This window comes from Tachyglossus aculeatus, chromosome 11 (assembly GCF_015852505.1).
Source record: "Tachyglossus aculeatus isolate mTacAcu1 chromosome 11, mTacAcu1.pri, whole genome shotgun sequence".
Lineage (NCBI taxonomy): Eukaryota > Metazoa > Chordata > Mammalia > Monotremata > Tachyglossidae > Tachyglossus > Tachyglossus aculeatus.
The window spans coordinates 31,240,041-31,257,665 of NC_052076.1; the positions used below are offsets into that span (position 1 = coordinate 31,240,041).

General features: G+C 50.9%; 1 protein-coding gene across 3 annotated transcripts in view; it reads right to left on the reverse strand.

Annotated features, from left to right (window-relative positions):
- The window catches only part of CADM1 (cell adhesion molecule 1), a 165,731-nt gene that overhangs the window by 32,798 nt on the left and 115,308 nt on the right, over positions 1-17,625 (reverse strand). For all 3 annotated transcript variants that reach the window (XM_038754016.1, XM_038754015.1, XM_038754014.1), the window contains exons 6-7: positions 8,054-8,153; positions 3,498-3,670 (exon numbers count right to left, since the gene is read on the reverse strand). In XM_038754016.1, the coding sequence (XP_038609944.1) occupies positions 3,498-3,670; positions 8,054-8,153 (273 nt within the window). The remainder of the gene's footprint in view (positions 1-3,497; positions 3,671-8,053; positions 8,154-17,625) is intronic.

A 17,625-nucleotide genomic window follows, 5' to 3' on the forward strand; every position in this document is an offset into this window, starting at 1 on the left:
AACTTCAATAGCCGGGCTGGCTGGCTCCAAGCCGAAAGAGCCAGCCTCGGTTGACGTTTTCAAACATATACATTTGCAAACAGGGGATGGGGGCAGGGGGTGGGATGGGGTGTACCCCGCTAGGTTAATGGAACACGCATCCACAGCAGACATGCAGGCACGAGCATGCTCACGGCTCTCTTGGTGGGGGTCACGTCATTGCTTTCCCTCCATCAATACATCTCAGCGGTAAGGGAAAACTACTCGGGGAGCCAGTAGTAAATACAAAGAAGAGAGAATGTCACCAGTAAATATCAAGTTCAAGGGCATGTGAGATTTTTAACCGAGATTTGATTTTTTCCAAAAGTCAGCGGATCTTTCAACTCATCCATAGTAACAGCCTGCCTGACCTCAACAAGACCAAATGGATAAGGCTTGAAATGCGACTTCATCCTTCTGGCTGAGACGGGGAGAGAAACTACCTCGACCTTCAAGCCAGTAACCCTACAGGGAGTCTTCAGTTGAATGTTTACTAGAGGGTTCTCGCTCTAGTTCCAAATCTTCCAACATTCTTGTGGGCAGGTGGGGTGTATAATGAAAGGGGTAAAATTAATTGGCTCCAACGGAATGAAGTTAAGTAGTCGGCGAGCTTTGAACTAGGTACTCCTTCTGCTCTGTCAGAGCATAAAATCATTCACGGGCTTTTGACTGGAAATTTTCTCTAAAGCCCTGTCAACTTATCCTCCACGCTGCATCTGGTGTCCTTTTATCACCAAGTGAGTTCTTCACTTCTCTAATTAATACATCAAAACTTTAATTACATGCTGCACCTTTATTGTGTTCGGGGGAAGGACAGGGATAGGCTTTCTGAGACTTTTATGAAAATCCTCACCCTGGTGCCGGCTGGGGGAGGGGACGGAAATGATCCCACTTCAAATTCCCCCTCCTTCCCCACCGCCCCTGCGGAGCTGCTTGGGCGCACCTCCTCCCCACCCCAAGAAGGGAAGGTGAGACCCCCACACGGCTGGGAGGCTGGGTCTTTTGGGTTGGGCTTTAAGAGTGGGAGGCAATGGCCAACAGCACAACTGTTCAAAGGGACCCCCAGGGATGGAACGGCCTGCAACTTCATGAGCCCAGACTCTCCAGGAGTCGAGCGGGTGAAGCCAGGTTGCTTTTACTCCTTTCCTGGCCCCGTTAGTGTCTACCTCAGGAGTTCAGTGCTCTGCATACAGTGTTTCATAAATCCCACTGATTCATCAACTGACTGAGTTAGGAAGCTTTCCCTATCCTGGCTTTCCTGGGAGAAAACCATTTGTGTCAGTCCTCCCCAACCTCTGCAGTCACCCCTACCATTCCCTGGTACACTAAGCCAGGGACGGTAGGCATCTTTACCACATCTCCTCCTAACTCATGCTGCCCACAAGATTTCCCAGAGGCTTCTGGGTCCGGTGGGCAAGCAACCACTCATAGTGACCCTGAAGGATGACGAGGAGTACCCTGAGAAAACACAGCACGACTCTGTTACATTCTTCTCAGCCTCTGCCCTGCTCTAAGACTGATCCTGTGAGACTGACCACTGTCCAGTGGGGGTCGACAAGCCGACTCGCTGCCCAGGAGATGCAGGAGACTCTATTTGCCAGCTCTGGTTAGCGTTGAACTCGGGATGAAGTGGCATGGTTTCCTCAGGGGAATTTCCTCACAGAGTCACTGCCCCAGGGAAACATCCCAGAGAAGAGAGTTTGAATGAATAAGTCTGGTGGGAAGACCCACCTTGCCTCACTCCTACCAGCTTGGGGTCTTGTGGTCCGGGAGGGGAACTATAATGGTGGAAATCTTTGCCCAGTGATGACAATGGGCCAGACTGGGCAGTGATATTTCCTGCAGAAGGAACCCGGCATTTGCCTCCCCCAGTGGAAGCCTGGGGTCTGGGAGGACTTTCAGTGGAAAACCTTAAGGTGGGCTGGCTGAACAGACTTCAGCCAGAGCTCCTGACCCTGCAGGCGGCCCAGGCCCCTCACTTCCAATGACCTTGGCCACCACTGAGCTGGCTGTCCTGCCATCTGGTCCAAATGGCTGAAAGTCACACTACATGGGCTCAGAGTCCTTTCAGCCACATCATGCCTGCGCCCGGGGCAGATGGCGTTGGGGCTAAAGGTGCCAGGGTAGCCGGGCAGGGTGCTGGACAGAATTGGGCTCAGAAACATGTCAGCCAGCCTCTTCCCATTCCTCGGATATTCCAGGAGCTGGGCATGGCACAAAATCCATCTGCCGCTTCACTAGGTGGGGCAGCGAGGATCTCCCTTCGTGGGCTGCTCCGCCCCCCACCTCCGTCGGCGATCATGCCCCCTCCAGAACCCAGTCCCCACTCCGGGGTGACCAGCCCTCGGGCTCTGGGCCCAGACGAGTGATCGCTGATGCCCAACAGATCTCCAGACATCTAGGGGCTCTCCTGGGATAAGCAGGCAGGCCTGGGGGCAGAGGCAGCGAGAGGCCTGAGGATTCACCCTCCAGGATCATTTTTAGCTGCTTAGTTTAACATTCCTTTGGATTGTTGAATGTGTATTTGTTGTGAATTTGAGGCTGTTGTGGGGGCTGGGACTGTGTCTGACCTGCTGCTCTGGTATCTGCCCCCGTGTTTGTCCCTTAGTGAGCGCTGAATAAACACCCTGATTCAGAAGTAATAATAATAATAATAATAATATTAGTGATATTTGTTAAGCGCTTACTATGTGCCAGGCACTCTGTTAAGCGCTGGGGTAGATATAAGTTAATTGGGTTGGACAAAGCCCCTGTCCCACATAGGTATCACAGTCTTAATTCCCGTACTACAGATGAGGGAACTGAGGCACAGAGAAGTGAAGTAACTTGCCCAAGTCACAGTGGACAAGTAGTGGAGTCAGCATTAGAACCCAGGTCCTTCTGACTCCCAGACCCATGCTCTTTCTACTAGGCCATGCTGCAAGGCCTGTTCTCTCCAGTCTCCTGTTTGAACAGCACATTTAGATTTCACGGGGGAGAAATGGTTCCTGAAAAAGCCTAAGAGGAAGCTCCCATATTGTTCCGGAAAATTGTCCTTGGCCTTTCAGGGCATCAGGGAGTGAGGAACCTCTCGAGCCTGTTGTCCTCCAGCGTCTTCCAGGCCCACTGCCCGGAGGTTCCCCGCTTTCCCGTGGGTGAGCCCTCTGAGTGCCGCCCGCAGGGAGCAGAGGGACCTGGTGGGATTGGGGCCCCATCTGCTCACCGTGGGGCAGGGAGAGTACCGCTCCTAGCCAGGACTTCACGGAGGCTGTGCCCGAGGACACTGCCCGAAGTCCCAACCCCGCAGCCCCAGCTGGAGAGGGCAGCGTTCCAGACCGGTCCCACCGGCAGAGGGGCATGTCCACCTCCCCCGGCCGCCCGCCCTGTGCCTTCCCGGTGGGCCTGGTGGTGTTAGGCTGGGCTGGACATCGGGGGAGAGCGAAATCGCCCGTGATGGTGGGGTGAGCTGAAGGGGTGATGGGGTCAGGCTTGGCACGTACCGTATACATAGAGCGTGTAATCCGAATGAGAGGTCCCCACTACGTTGGACGCCTGGCAGCGGTAGGTCCCGTTATCTGTTTTGTTGAGATTGTTAATGACCAGGTTGGGACCCGACACTACAGCGTGCTGAGGCAGGTCGTCATCTACTCTCACCCAAGACACCATCACAGGCCTAGGGAGGGAGGAGGTAGGGGGGAAAAAGACAAGTGGGATTACCATCTCTCACCCCACAATAGCCACATCCAGCTCCCACTCCTCCTCCCCATGCCGCCCTGCCCACCGCCCCATTGATGGCTCACACAAGGAGATACAACACATGTGACATTTAAGGCAACAAAACAGTCTTCCTCCCCTCCCCAAATTCTCACTCATCCTCTGAATCACCATTTCTCCTTCCCCCTCCCGCTGTCAGGAGGAAGTGTCTTCCAGTCAGCGGTGCGCAGGAACCTTGTTATTTACAATTTATCCTAAACAAATGGGAGCAACGATTGATGCGATCTTCTTTTCTGTCCTGCTGGGTGGTTTTACCCCAATCTAGACAGGAGAGTGCTCGCCCACCACTAATCCTCTCATAAATTAGAAGGAAAAAAAAACCCAAACCATACTAGACTACAGGCCGGGGGCAGATGGAGGGTGCAGTCAGGAATTAAGACCCAAAAATGTTGGCTCATAAGCAACATGGCCCTTTTAATTGGTGTGATGCTTCTCAGGAGAAATGGCTGTCTTTCTCGGCCCTGCCTGGGTGAAATGCGTTCTCAGTTCCTGGAAGATGCAATCGCTCTTCCTCTCCTTCAAACCAACCTCTTTTAATGTCTTTTGGCAAGCAGGTCCTGTCTTGTATTTCTCACGAGCAAAGGCTATGTGATGGTTTCTTGCCTGGAGGGAAATGGGATGGCCAACAGGGAAGCCAATGGAGAGGCTAGTGGGGAGCCCAATGGAAAGACTAGTGGAGAGGCCATCGGAGATTAGAAAGGTCATTGGGGAGGCTACAGAAGAGGCCAGTGGAGGGCCAGTAATACGGTCATCCTCGACTCCGCTCTCTCATTCACCCCTCACAACCAATCTGTCACCAAAACCTGCCAGTCTCACCTCCATGACATCACCAAGATCTGCCCTTTCCTCTCTATCCAAACCACTACCTTGCTGGTTCAATCTACCATCTTATCCCGACTGGATTGCTGCATCAGCCTCCTCTCTGCTCTCCCATCCTCTTGTCTCTCCCCAGTTCAGTCTATACATCATGCTGCTGCCCGCATCATCTTTGTGTAGAAACGCTATGGGCATGTTACTCCCCTCCTCAAAAATCTCCAGTGGCTGCCTATCAACCTACGCATCAAGCAAAAACTCCTCACTCTCGGCTTCAAGGTTCTACATCACCTGGCCCCCTCCTACCTCACCTCCCTTCTCTCCTTCTCCAGCCCAGCCCGCACCCTCCGCTCCTCTGCTGCCGCTAACCTCCTCACTGTACCTCGTTCTCGCCTGTCCCACGTTCTCCCCTTGGCCTGGAATGCCCTCCCTCCACACATCCACCAAGCTAGCTCTCTTCCTCCCTTCAAAGCCCTACTGAGTGCCCACCTCCTCCAATAGGCCTTCCCAGACTGAGCCCCCATTTTCCTCTCCTCCTCCCCATCCCCCCAACCCTACGTCTTTCCCCTCCCCACAGCACCTGTATATATGTTTGTACAGATCTGTTACTCTATTTATTTTACTTGTACATATTTACTATTCTATTTATTTTGTTAATGATGTGCATTTAGCTTTAATTCTATTTGTTCTGACGACTTGACACCTGTCCACATGTTTTGTTTTGTTGTCTGTCTCTCCCTTCCAGACTGTGAGCCAGTTGTAGGGTAAGGACCATCTCTATATGTTGCCAACTTGTACTTCCCAAGCACTTAGTACAGTGCTCTGCATACAGTAAGCACTCAATAAACACAACTGAATGAATGAATGAAAAGGCCAGCAGGAGGCCTGTGGGGTGGCCAACGTGGCAAAGCAAGTGACTCACCACAACACTTGTTGGTCTCCCACAGCTTTGCAGGGCCTGAGGGACAAGGAGTTCACTTCCCCGGGAGAAGGTGGCCTTGAGATGACTGGCTCTGCCAATCCAGAGCCCAGGAGGAACAGATCCCCAGCAGGCCTAGGGCTGTCTTCCAAGCATCCTAAGTGCCTATCTATGGTCCCGGGGAACCGAAGCCACTGCTGGACTCCCCAGGGACAGGGTCGGTCTCAAGGCTGGGGAATGTCTGAAAATCCTTGAGTCTGGGAAAGAGTCTGAGCCAGCTGCAACTTCTGCTCAGTTTCCCCAGTGGCTCCAGGGGCAGGGACATGGAGCCTGGCCCAGCTCTTGAGGCTGATGGCTACCCAGCAGCGCTACTGCGAGGATGGGTCCTCCCGATTTTCCAACAGGCCATGAAAATCTTGGGGAATTTACTATTTTTAATTACACATGGGCTCGTCGGCACGACCCAGTAAATTACGGAAAAATGAGCTGCGCACATGTCCTCCTTGCAGGTGGTGCGGACGGGCCTGCGACAGGCTGATCTAACGTCCTGCTGCTTGACAGCTGAAGCTGTCGGTGGGGGTGAGTGCTCACGATATTCCCCACAGTTAATGGCAAGTTAAATTACCATTTTTATGGGCTGCAATTTCTTGAGAAAATAAATAGGCAGTCGAGGAGGAGGGGAGAGCCCTCCGTCTTCTCCTCTGCCTGGATCTCCCTCACTTGGCCTGTGCACGGCCCTGGCCCTTCAAGGATGCTGGTGGCCCCGGTGCCTGGGCTTACCCCACACGAGGGGCAGCTTCCTCCCTGAGGTTACCGACACCTGGGTGGTCAGCCCACAGGGGTGGGTGATTGGGAGGGGCGGGTGGCTGTCTGACTGCGGGGCCTGAGGGTCACTGTTCAGTTCAAGACTCAAAGGCTCAACAGGCACAACGGTTCCTGGTTGGTTAGTCGAGCTCCAGGGGTAGGGGAGGTTGTCAAGTAGGAGTAGGGTTGTCAAGGCCCTACTGAGAGCTCACCTCCTCCAGGAGGCCTTCCCAGACTGAGCCCCCTCCTTCCTCTCCCCCGCCGCCCCCTCTCCATCTCCCCTGCCTTACCTCCTTCCCGTCCCCACAGCACCTGTATATATGTATATATGTTTGTACATATTTATTACTCTATTTATTTTACTTGTACATATCTATTCTATTTATTTTATTTTGTTAATATGTTTTGTTTTGTTCTCTGTCTCCCCCTTTTAGACTGTGAGCCCACTGTTGGGTAGGGACTGTCTCTATATGTTGCCAACCTGTACTTCCCAAGCACTTAGTACAGTGCTCTGCACACAGTAAGCGCTCAATAAATACGATTGATTGATTGATTGATTGATTGAATGTCCGAAGGATAGAAGCCACTCCCAGTTCCCCATCCTCAGCAATCTGAAACCACAGCCCCGGGCAGCTCCGAGCACTTTCATCACCACAGCTCAGGACTGACTTGTTATACGCAGGGAATGTGTCTGTTTTTATTGTTACATTGTACTCTCCTAAGCACTTAGTACAGTGCTCCTTGCCCAGTAAGCGCTCAATGACTGCGATTGAATGAGTGAATTGCTGGGAGGCCATGCCAGAGTCGTGATCTCCCTCGGGTACGTGAGGAGCAGGGAGCGCTAATGCCCTCAGACATTTGTTTCTGGGGGCACTAGGATGTCCGGGCTCAGTGGGGAGAAAGTACCTTCCCGGACCCACTGGGGAAGCAGAAGTATCAAAAGGCCCCAGAGCATCTTGGGGGAAGCTGCCACAGTGGCTGGCTTCACTGGTCAAATGGACCAGGTCACTTCAGGACTAGCAGGCGAAGTCAGAGTTGGCCTCAGATGATGACCTCGACGTGGACAGCCCCATTCTCGCTGGCCGGTGACCCCTCCTTTTGCCAGGAACCCCTAAGAAAGAGGGGAATGCAGCCACACTCTTGGCCTGAACCCAACTCTCTCAGGGAGCCATCTTCAATTCTGAGTCTGAGAAGCATGAGGTTGGTGGTGGAGGGCCATAGGCAGCTCAGACCGGGTTCAGGGTTTCGGTTTGCCCTCAGGCTGGGGTTGGGGCAGGCTCCTGGGATTTTACATTAGCATCTCGGACTTTTTTTATATTAATGTCTGTCTTCCCTTCTAAACTGTGAGCTTGTTGTGGGCAGAGAACATGTTTACGGAACTCTGTCATACTGAACTCTTCCAAGCGTTTAGTACAGTGTTCTGCAGAGTAAGTGCTCAATAAATACCATTGATTGATTGATTTCACCCCTTCTGAGCAGCAGGTTGCAGGATATTTCTGCCCAGCCCTCTTTTAAATCCCCTCCTTGTACGGAACAAGGAGAGAGAAACAATCGGTGCTTCTTCTGGTGGCGAAAGCAAGCGGAGTTTCAGAGGAGCCCGGACTGGGTGACTGGAAGCCAGGCCCCACCCACCCCTGGACGGGAAATGGGGGCCCCGGGCCGGCACTCCTAGAGAAGACCAGTCCCCCCAAACCCGGCCCCACCTGGCGGTGGCTTCTCACACCGGCCAGGGTCCCAAGGACTTACGGGGGCTTCCCGATGACATCACACGTCAGCTCGAGCGCCTCTCCTTCCCGGTTCGGGCCCTGAAGTGGGGTCATCAACTGGATGTGTACCTGGGGCTTATCTGCACGACAACAACACAGAGAGCAGAGCTGAGCAGACGTTTCCCCTTGGCTGTGGCGGGTGCCCCGCCCCACGCTTACCCGTTCCTAATTAGTTCGTAATCCCGACATTGGCGCAAATTAAATTGACTAATAACTCTAAAGGGTGAAACGCAGAGAGATAAGCGATTCAAAAGCCAACGGTGCCGCATCAAACATTTCCTGTGAAAGACATTTTGTTCCACTGAAGTTTATTGCCAAACTCACTCGAGCTAAAGGAAACTCATTTGCCTTCATGCTGAGGGGAGGCTGCAGATAACTGTGGCGCTCAGAATTGATACACTTTATCATAAATCAGAGAGTACTGGATGACAATACTTGGTGATACTGCATATTAATATGTTGGACTTTTGGGGAGGCCCTCACGTTGGAAGAGGAGAGAGGAAAAATCCTCAATTCTGCCACTTAACTTGAACAATACAATAGAGTCTGAGAGACAATTACTCTCCCTGCCTTCAAAGTGTTATTGAAGGCACATCTCCTCCAAGAGGTCTTCCCTAAGTCCTCTTTTCCTTTTCTTCAACCTTCTTCTGCACCACCCTGACTTGCTCCCATTATTCCTCCCCCGTCCCAGCCCCACAGCATTTATGTTCATATCTGTAACTTACTTATTTGGAGTAGTTTCTGTCTCCCCCACTAGACTCTAAGCTTGTTGTGGGCAGGGAATGTGTCTGTTTATTGTCATACTGTATTCTCCCAAGAGCTGTGCACACAGTACAGTGTGCAGTGTGCTCTGTACAGTGCTCAGCACACAGTAAGTGCTCAATATATATGACTGATTGACTGACTGACCGGTGGGATCCTGCCTTGTCCATTGTGCCCAGGCACTCCCAGGCTCCAAGCTGTGTTCTGGAGAATGCCATGAAAGAGGCCAGGGACATCACGGGTTATTATTACTGTGGTATTTGTTAAGCGTGCTACGTTTCCAGCACTGTTCTAAGCACTGGGGTAGACACAAGTTAATCAGGTTGGACACAGTCCTGGGCTCACAGGTCCAAGTAGGAGGGTTTTCTCCTCTAATCTGTCACTGTGAGGGAACGTCAGTGATCAGCGGGGGGCAGGGTTCTCTAGACACGGTTTGGAAGCCACGGGAAGGAGGATGCGAAGAGCCAGGACAAAGGAGAAATGGGGATGGCTGGCTAGCCAATAGTTTGCACTGGAAAACAGTTTCGCCAAAGCGCGGGGCAGCCTGGTGGGAATGTAATCGTCGGGTGGCCCTCAGGCCACCACTTGGCTCCCAGGGAAAGATCGAAACAGCCCACGAAGTCATGGCAAACCAGGAAGCATGTTAGAACCGGAATCAGGCAACCTTGGGGACAAAGTGAACCCATGCTGGAATCGTTAGGAACCCTCGGGCTGAAATTTAAAATTTGCCTGCAGGTCAGTCTCTGACCTGCTGGAGGGTCAAATCTTCCATGAGTTGCTGAAGACACTCTGATCATTAACTGGGAGTGAGCGGCTTCCTGGACTGTCTGTTGGCTATTTTATCCTGTTAATTTACACGCAAATCGAGAGGGTGCATTCTCGGCCCAGTGCGTGGAGGGTTTTACACGCTCAGCTTCCATTAATAATAAAGGGTGTTGAAAATCGAATCCACCCTGCCTCCTCTGCAGAACATTTGTTTTAGCCAAGTGACTTTTTTAGGCTTCTAATGAGCTAACAGTTGTCAATGACTTGTGTGAATCAGAGGAGGCTCAGGCCCAAGATCTGGCTGTACCTGGATCTCAAGGGCAGATAGTGGGAAATCTCCCAAATAACACCTTCGTTTCAACACCTGATCGGACTGATGTTGTTTCCAGGTTGGCAGTGGAAGGAGTGATGCCCGGTTTGGGTACTATTGCCGTGGTCACAGCCCCCCAGACAGAGTGCCAGAAAGGTCAACATTCACATTGGTTGATTTCCTGGGAAGCTGACCCTCCTCCCTGCTCTCTTCGTCCTCCGTGTTGACCTGCATAGCATTTCTGGGAATGTTGTGAGATGGGCTCAATCAATCAAGCAGTCAGTGGTATTTATTGAGCACTTACTGTGTGCAGAACACTGTACTAAGCGCTTGGGAGAGTATAATACAAGAGAGAAGGCAGAGATTCATTCACTCATTCAATCATATTTATTGAGCGCTTACTGTGTGCAGAGCACTGTACTAAGCCCTTGATAAGTACAAATTGGCAACATATAGAGACGGTCCCTACCCAACAATGGGCTCACAGTCTAGAAGGGGGAGAGATCATCCTTGCCCTTAAGGAGCTTACACTGTAGACGGGGAGACAGACATTAAAATCAATTACAGATTTACAGGGCAGCCGAGGAAATGCCTCTGCTCTGGAAGAAGGGTGGCAGAAACTCTCAGGAGGAAGAAAGGGACTCTTGGTTTTCAGGGGACCCCAGGGGCTCCACAGTGGCCCCGAAAGACAGTGGCTACCACAAGGGAAACAAGATAGAGCACAGGCCTGGGAACAGATGGACCTGGGTTCTAATCCCGGCTCTCCAACCTGTCTGCTTTGGGACCTTGGGCAAGTCTTAGTACAGTGCTCTGCATAGAGTAAGCTCTCAATAAAAACGATTGAATGAATGAATGGATGAAGTCTCTTTACTTTTCTGGGCCTCAATTCCCTCATCTGTAACAAGGGGATTAAGACTGTGAGCCCCATGTAGGATAGGGACTGTGTCCAACCTGATTATCTTGAAGCTACCCCAGCACTTAGTACAGAGTCTGGCACATAGTTAACACTTCACAAATATTGTAAAAAACATAAAAAGATGCTCAAGAATCCAGATGGCCAGGAGGCACATCCCTGAGGTTTTAATTCTGCCCATGAAAGCAGGGCCCTAACCTACCAAATACTTTCCTGAAATGGGTCCGGGCGTCAGGATTCATTTTTAAGTAATGAGGTAGGGACGAGGAATCATTTTCCACCTCAGCGGGTGTGCTAAGGCACCAGGCTAAAAGCCAGGTGACACTTCCCACCCAGCTGCAATAACTGTCCAGAAATGTACCACGCAGAGTGGCTTAATGTCATTATAAAATGGAACGGCTGTATAAAAAGAAGAAAAATAGTTCCGTCTGGGCACTTACAGAACATTAACGTCCCGTCGATGGCATCACCAACAGCCAATCAATTAAGCGGAAAAGCTGAATCTCTTTCATGAGACTGTGATTCTTTTTCTTTTATTAAAGAAAGAGCACCATAAATGATATTTAGCAGGGCAGCCATAGCAGGGAAAACTCATTCTATGGCCAGAGTTATACACAGGGTTAAATACCAGGAGTCTTAAGGTCACACTACAGTAGCAACCAATTTGAAGAAACTTATTACAAAGCCATTCTGACTTGATAAGACTTTCTTTAAACGCACTTTGTCTCTATATAAAGGAAAAATATAAAAAGAAACTCTTAAAGAGGTTAGGCTGGCTTGCTGGCAGATTACAATTGATTTCATGCCAGTTTGACCTCGCACCACTTTCTATGATCTTTTCAGAAGAAGATGAAACTCGGGGCTCCATAACCTATATTTCAATTTCCTATGTAAATGAAAAGTGGCACCATCTCCTCTCTGGATCACCCTACCCTCTGAGAATACCACTGACTTTACAGGAAAAAAAAGCCTGTTGGAAGGGGCCCGGGGAAGGCCAAAGCCTTGACACTGCCTTTGTGCCAAGGACTGTGCTCAGCGGGGGTGGGGGGTGTGTGGGGGAGGTGGACAAAAAACAATCGGATCAGACCCAGTGTGAACAATCAGTTCAGACCTACTGTAAACAATCAGTTCACACCCTATGAGGGATCTCCTCATTTTTACAGATGAAGAAACTGAGGCCCAGAGAGGTGAAGTGACTTGCTCAAGACCACCCAGCAGGCCCCTCCAGCTCCCCTGCTCCATGTTGTGTTCATTCCTCTCCCTGAGGCGGGGTGGACCGGGAAGCTAAGGTCGGGGTTTGGAGCGGACTAGGCTGCAGTTCCTTACAGAACAAATCTTCCTTGGCACAAAGTAATCGCTCAGTAAATATCACTGATGGACTGATTGGAATCTGGGGCCTCATGGTTCCCTACAAGGTATTTAGGAATGGAGATCGGTAATTGCGGCTGAGTGGGGAGGCCAGGGGCAGGGCTGGGGGCTCAGGATTTGGGTTTCCGCCCTTGAGGTAGAGGCTGCAAAATGGCACAGCCTAGACTGGCATGGAATTATTGGGGCCTAGTGTTCTAGGCTGGCTGGGAAGACGAGCCTGGGAACAGAGTGGATCTGGTGGGTACTCCTAGCTGATCCGTGCCCCCTTTCTGCTGTTTGAAAACCAGCCCAGCTGGAGGCCCCGGTGCCGGGGTCTGGGTATGGCTCGTTGAAGACGGGGGGAAGTATCTTCCAGAGGAGGGTTCCTGCTGCCGCCACTGTGGCACAGTCACGGACCATTTTCTCTGCTGTCTGTCCTGTTTGTTTGCGAGGCTGGCAACCTCCTGTTGGTGCATCTCTCTAATGAATCTCCACCCTTAAACTTCTCCTAGAAGAAGGCTGGGATGGGGGTGGGGGAAGGCCAGGCAGCCCGGGGACCATGAGCTGTGCACATGCACCACTAATGTGTCCCGCAGCTGTCTTCGGGGGCGTCAAAATGACCGTTTACGCAACACAGTGGGACTAGTGTCCGGGTTTTTTGACGCAAGGTCTGGCCCTCCCGCATTGACCGCAGAGTATGAACTCCCCCATCCTATTCTGGCTCGCTCTGGAAACTTTCGACTAGAAACCGTGCGGGACATTCTGGAGACCAGCCAGGGCCCAGTGCTACAGCCACTCTTAGCCTGTGAGTCACCATCAGTGGGGCCCCCAAGGGACCACATCCTTTACAGTGACCGGCTGCGGTCTAATTCCATTCCTGTGGCTTCTTGGCTTCCTCGTCCTTCTTATTTTTCTTTTATGATATTTGTTAAGTGTTTACTAGACGCCGGGCATTGAAGTACAGTACAAGTTAATCAGGCTGGACACAGTACATGTCCCTCAAGGGCCTCACAGCCTTAATCCCCTTATTACAGATGAAGTAACTGAGACACAGAGAAGTGAAGTGACTTGCTCAAGGTCACACTGAAGATAAGTCATAGAGTTGGAATTAGAACCCAGGTCCTCTGGCTCCCGGGCCTGTGCTCTTTCCACTAGGCCATGCTGAGTCTCTCCAATTTCCCTTGGGATCCAACGCGGCGAACAGTAGCTGTGCTCCTCTTTAGTGAACATCCAACGGGGGCTAAGCACTGTGCTAAACGCTCAGGGCAGCCCAAACCAATGGAAACATACATTACCCAGCCACAAAGATCTTAGGCTCTCTCTAGAGAGGTGGATGTAAAAGATATCTAGACAGTCATCAGTGTAAACAACTGAAAGTACAATTGAATAAATGAGTCAAAACTAGGGCTGGGGAGAGGTGATACACCTTAGAAGCGCTTGTGAGATGCTATGACTCGTGGTGCTGGGAACCAAAGTCCCGATTCAGATCTTTCATCAGACACCACACCCGACCCAGGGGCAAAGAGGAGTATTCCAATTTCCTCTACTAATCACGGTGGGATTGATTAAGAACTTCCTATGTGGCGAACCCTTATGCTAAGCACTGGGGTGGATATGCAAGTATTTAAGCAGATACAGTTTTTGTCCTACACAGGTCTTCCCAATCTAAGAGGTAGGGAGAGAGTTATCTTATCCCAATTGTACAGGAAACGGAGGCAGAGGGGTTAAGTGACTTGCTCAAGGTCACCCGGCAGGCAAGTGGCAGAGCTGGGATCAGAGCCTGGAGTCCCTGACTTCCAGTCTTGTGCTCTTTTTACTAGACCACACTGCCACTTGGCGAGGAGGAGGCCCTATTACCAAGCTTTCCAGGGGTTCAGCTCCTTGACCCCCCCACCCCAAACCAAGCCCTTAACATTTACTGAAGCTGGGCACTAGATAAGAAGGTTAACAGGGTCTAAGACCCCCGAAGAGAGAAGAAATCTCCCAAGGGAGGCAAAGCGGGTGAAAACTCCCTTTAACCGTTAGACTAAGACCCTCGCTCTGGTTAAACCCAACCCTCTATCAAGTGCTTAGTACAGTGCTCTGCACACAGTAAGCACTCAATAAATACGACTGAATGAAATTAATCTTTCCTAGAGACCCAGCCACCTGTCAATATTGATCTCGGTTGAGGTGAATGGCTTGTCCACATGACCCTTAGATTTTTCAGCCCCTTGAGTGCAGGGAATGTGTCTACCAACACTACTGTACTCTCCTCAGTGCTCAGTTCAGGGCTCTGCACAAAGTAAATGCTCAGTAAATACCACTGATTGGTTGGTTGTCAGGGACTGCTCGATGCTTTGTTTCATGGGAGGCCCACTACTTAGGCACCATATAAAACCTCGTTATTTGCCAATTCACCTGTTAAAGGAAAAATTGGGGGGAAAAAGGAGGAGGAGAGGTGAGGGAGGAGGGGGTACTTGTTTGGATGCAGAGTGGCTCAGTAGAAAGAGTACGGGCTTTGGAATCAGAGGTCATGGGTTCAAATCCCAGCTCTGACAATTGTCAGCTGTGTGACTTTGGGCAAGTCACTTCACTTCTCTGGGCCTCAGTTCTCTCATCTGTAAAATGGGGATTAAGACTGTGAGCCCCATGTGGGACAACCTAATCACCTTGTATCCCCTCAGCGCTTAGAACAGTGCTTTGCACATAGTAAGCGCTTAACAAATACCAACATTATTATTATTATTATGTCTGTCTCCCTCCTTCTAGACTGTGAGCCCATGTGGGCAGGGATTGTCTCTATTTGTTGCTGAATGTACTTTCCAAGCGCTAAGTACAGTGCTCTGCACATTCATTCAATTCATTCAATCGTATTTATTGAGCGCTTACTGTGTGCAGAGCACTGTACTAAGCACTTGGGAAGTACAAGTTGAAAACACATAGTAAGCACTCAGTAAATACGACTGAATTAATTAATTAATTAATTAAATAAGGGGGGAGGAAGGAGAAGGAAGAGGAGGAGGAAGCGGCTGCCCTGCTAGGGTGGCACCTGGAGTAGTGAGAGGCATGGGCCAAAGCTGCAAATGTTCAGTGAGTCCCAAGGCAGCCCCATGGCAGCTCAGAGTGGAGGAGCTGCATAGGTTTCTGGGAGTGCTTCTCCTTGGCCCACTTGGCGCCGGAAAGCTGATCCGACTTCCAGTTATTCTCTTCTTCGGGTCTACAGGGTTCCTGTCGCTCAGCAGCAAGTGTTCATTTTGGTACTGATAAAGAACAGGCTTTGATCGGCTCCTGCACACTGAGAGGGGAGTGGGAGAGAGCGGAACGCCCTGGGGACGCTGGATGAGCAGAAATATGGATTTCTAAAAACCACGGCTCCAGCCCGTCAATAAAACCCATTTTCAAAACGATGGGCGCAAACCCGACAGGGCAGGGAGCTTGTGCTGGAAAAGCATCGCCCATGGAGGAGGGGAGGCTGGGGTGGGGGGTGGGGTGTCAGATGGACAGTCATCCTGGAAAGCTGCCTGGACCAAGGGCCCCCAGATTGTTTCCCCTTCTTCCCTTCCCATCAACAGGAAAGTCCTCAGTGGGATCCAATCTCCCCTCTGGGCTGCGGCTTCTAGCTTGGAATGCTGCTGCGGAGGTGTTGACAGGACAACAGTGATGATAATGACTGTGGTATTTGTTCAGCACTTACTATGAACCAAGCACTATGCTAAACACTTTGGGGTAGATCCAACACGATCAGATTGGACACTGTCCCTGCCCCATGTGAGGTTTACCGTCTAAGGGGGAGAGAGGACAGACCCCTATTTTATAAATGAGGAAACTGAGGCTCGGAGAAGTTAAGGGGCCTGGCCAAGGCCACACAGCAAGCCGGTGATGGAGCTGGGATTGGGGTTTCTGCGAGCACCGAGGTGGAGAGCGTCCCAGTCTCCCAGGGCAGGGTGAGGGTGTTTCGAAGCCCCATTGGTGGCCAGCTGGCCACCCGTGCTGGCCATGGCTCAAGAACCAAGAGCGCTGGGGGATGAAGGGGCTGGGGTCCAGGTGGTTCTGCTGCCCGGCCCCAGTTTGAAACCCCAGTAGGGGAGCAGGGTTCTTTTTGGCCTTCCACATCTTTCCACACCCTGCTGAGGTGTCCTCCCAGAGCCGCAGGACGAAAGGGAGAGCTGGACCTTGTCCTCACAAGAACGGCCCTCTGTCCCCACCACACTCCTCTAAGGAAGTCTTATTAATGAGCTCGCAAACGAGCACCCAACTGGGAAATGTCACAAACAAGAGTGGCTAATGCCCTAGAAAATCAAATGACTCAACACTTGGCTGCATGCGGGGCCTTTCATATCTACAACTGGGAAAAAAACGAGGAATAGGAAAAAAAAAAACCCAAAACCTCGCTTGAAATCTCTGATTCAGAAGGGGTCAACACCTCGCTGAACAAAACAACTCATTTACTTATGTTCTGAAATCTCCAGATGATAAATTACATCGATGCTAATCACTTCAATGCATACCGCGCAATTAATATCTGGGCTCGCCAGAAACATACGGATTTCGGAGAGTGTGACGGCATCCACATCTGGCCAACCCCAAGGTGGAATTGGACACACGCCGACCGCCGCCGGCTCCGTAGCCAACAGCTGCCAGACGGGCCAGGAGAAAACCCGGCTTGGTGGAGCGGGAGGTCAATGCCAAGGCCCCCAGTGGGCACCTGGGGCCCCGCCCCCGCTGCCAGTCAGCCCCCTGAGAGGCTTCCTTGGGCTTCCATGGTATCGCTCCATTTAGAAGAAGCAGCGGGACTGAATTCCCCTTGGATCGCAAACCATTTCCTGAGGTGGACCCAGCGCCCAGCGAGGAATGTGTGACTCCATCACTGGGCATTATGGGTCAGGGTGAGTTTTATTTTTTTATTTGATTTTTATGGTATTTGTTAAATCTTACTATATGCCAGGCACTGTTCTAAGTGGTGGGGTAGATACAAGCTAATCGGGTTAGACACAGTCCCTGTCCCATGTGAGGCTCACAGTGTTAATCCTCATTTTGCAAATGAGAGAACTGAGGCACATTCATTCATTCATTCATTCAATCAATCAATCAATCGTATTTATTGAGCACTTACTATGTGCAGAGCACTGTACTAAGCGCTTGGGAAGTACAAATTGGCAACATATAGAGACAGTCCCTACCCAACAGTGGGCTCACAGTCTAAAAGGGGGAGACAGAGAACAAAACCAAACATACTAACAAAATAAAATAAATAGGATAGCTATGTAGAAGTAAAATAAATAAATAGAGTAATAAATATGTACAACCATATATACATATATACAGGTGCTGTGGGGAAGGGAAGGAGGTAAGATGGGGGGATGGAGAGGGGGACGATGGGGAGAGTAAGGAAGGGGCTCAGTCTGGGAAGGCCTCCTGGCCAGAGGTGATCGGGTTTCAATCGTATTTATTGAGCGCTTACTGTGTGCAGAGC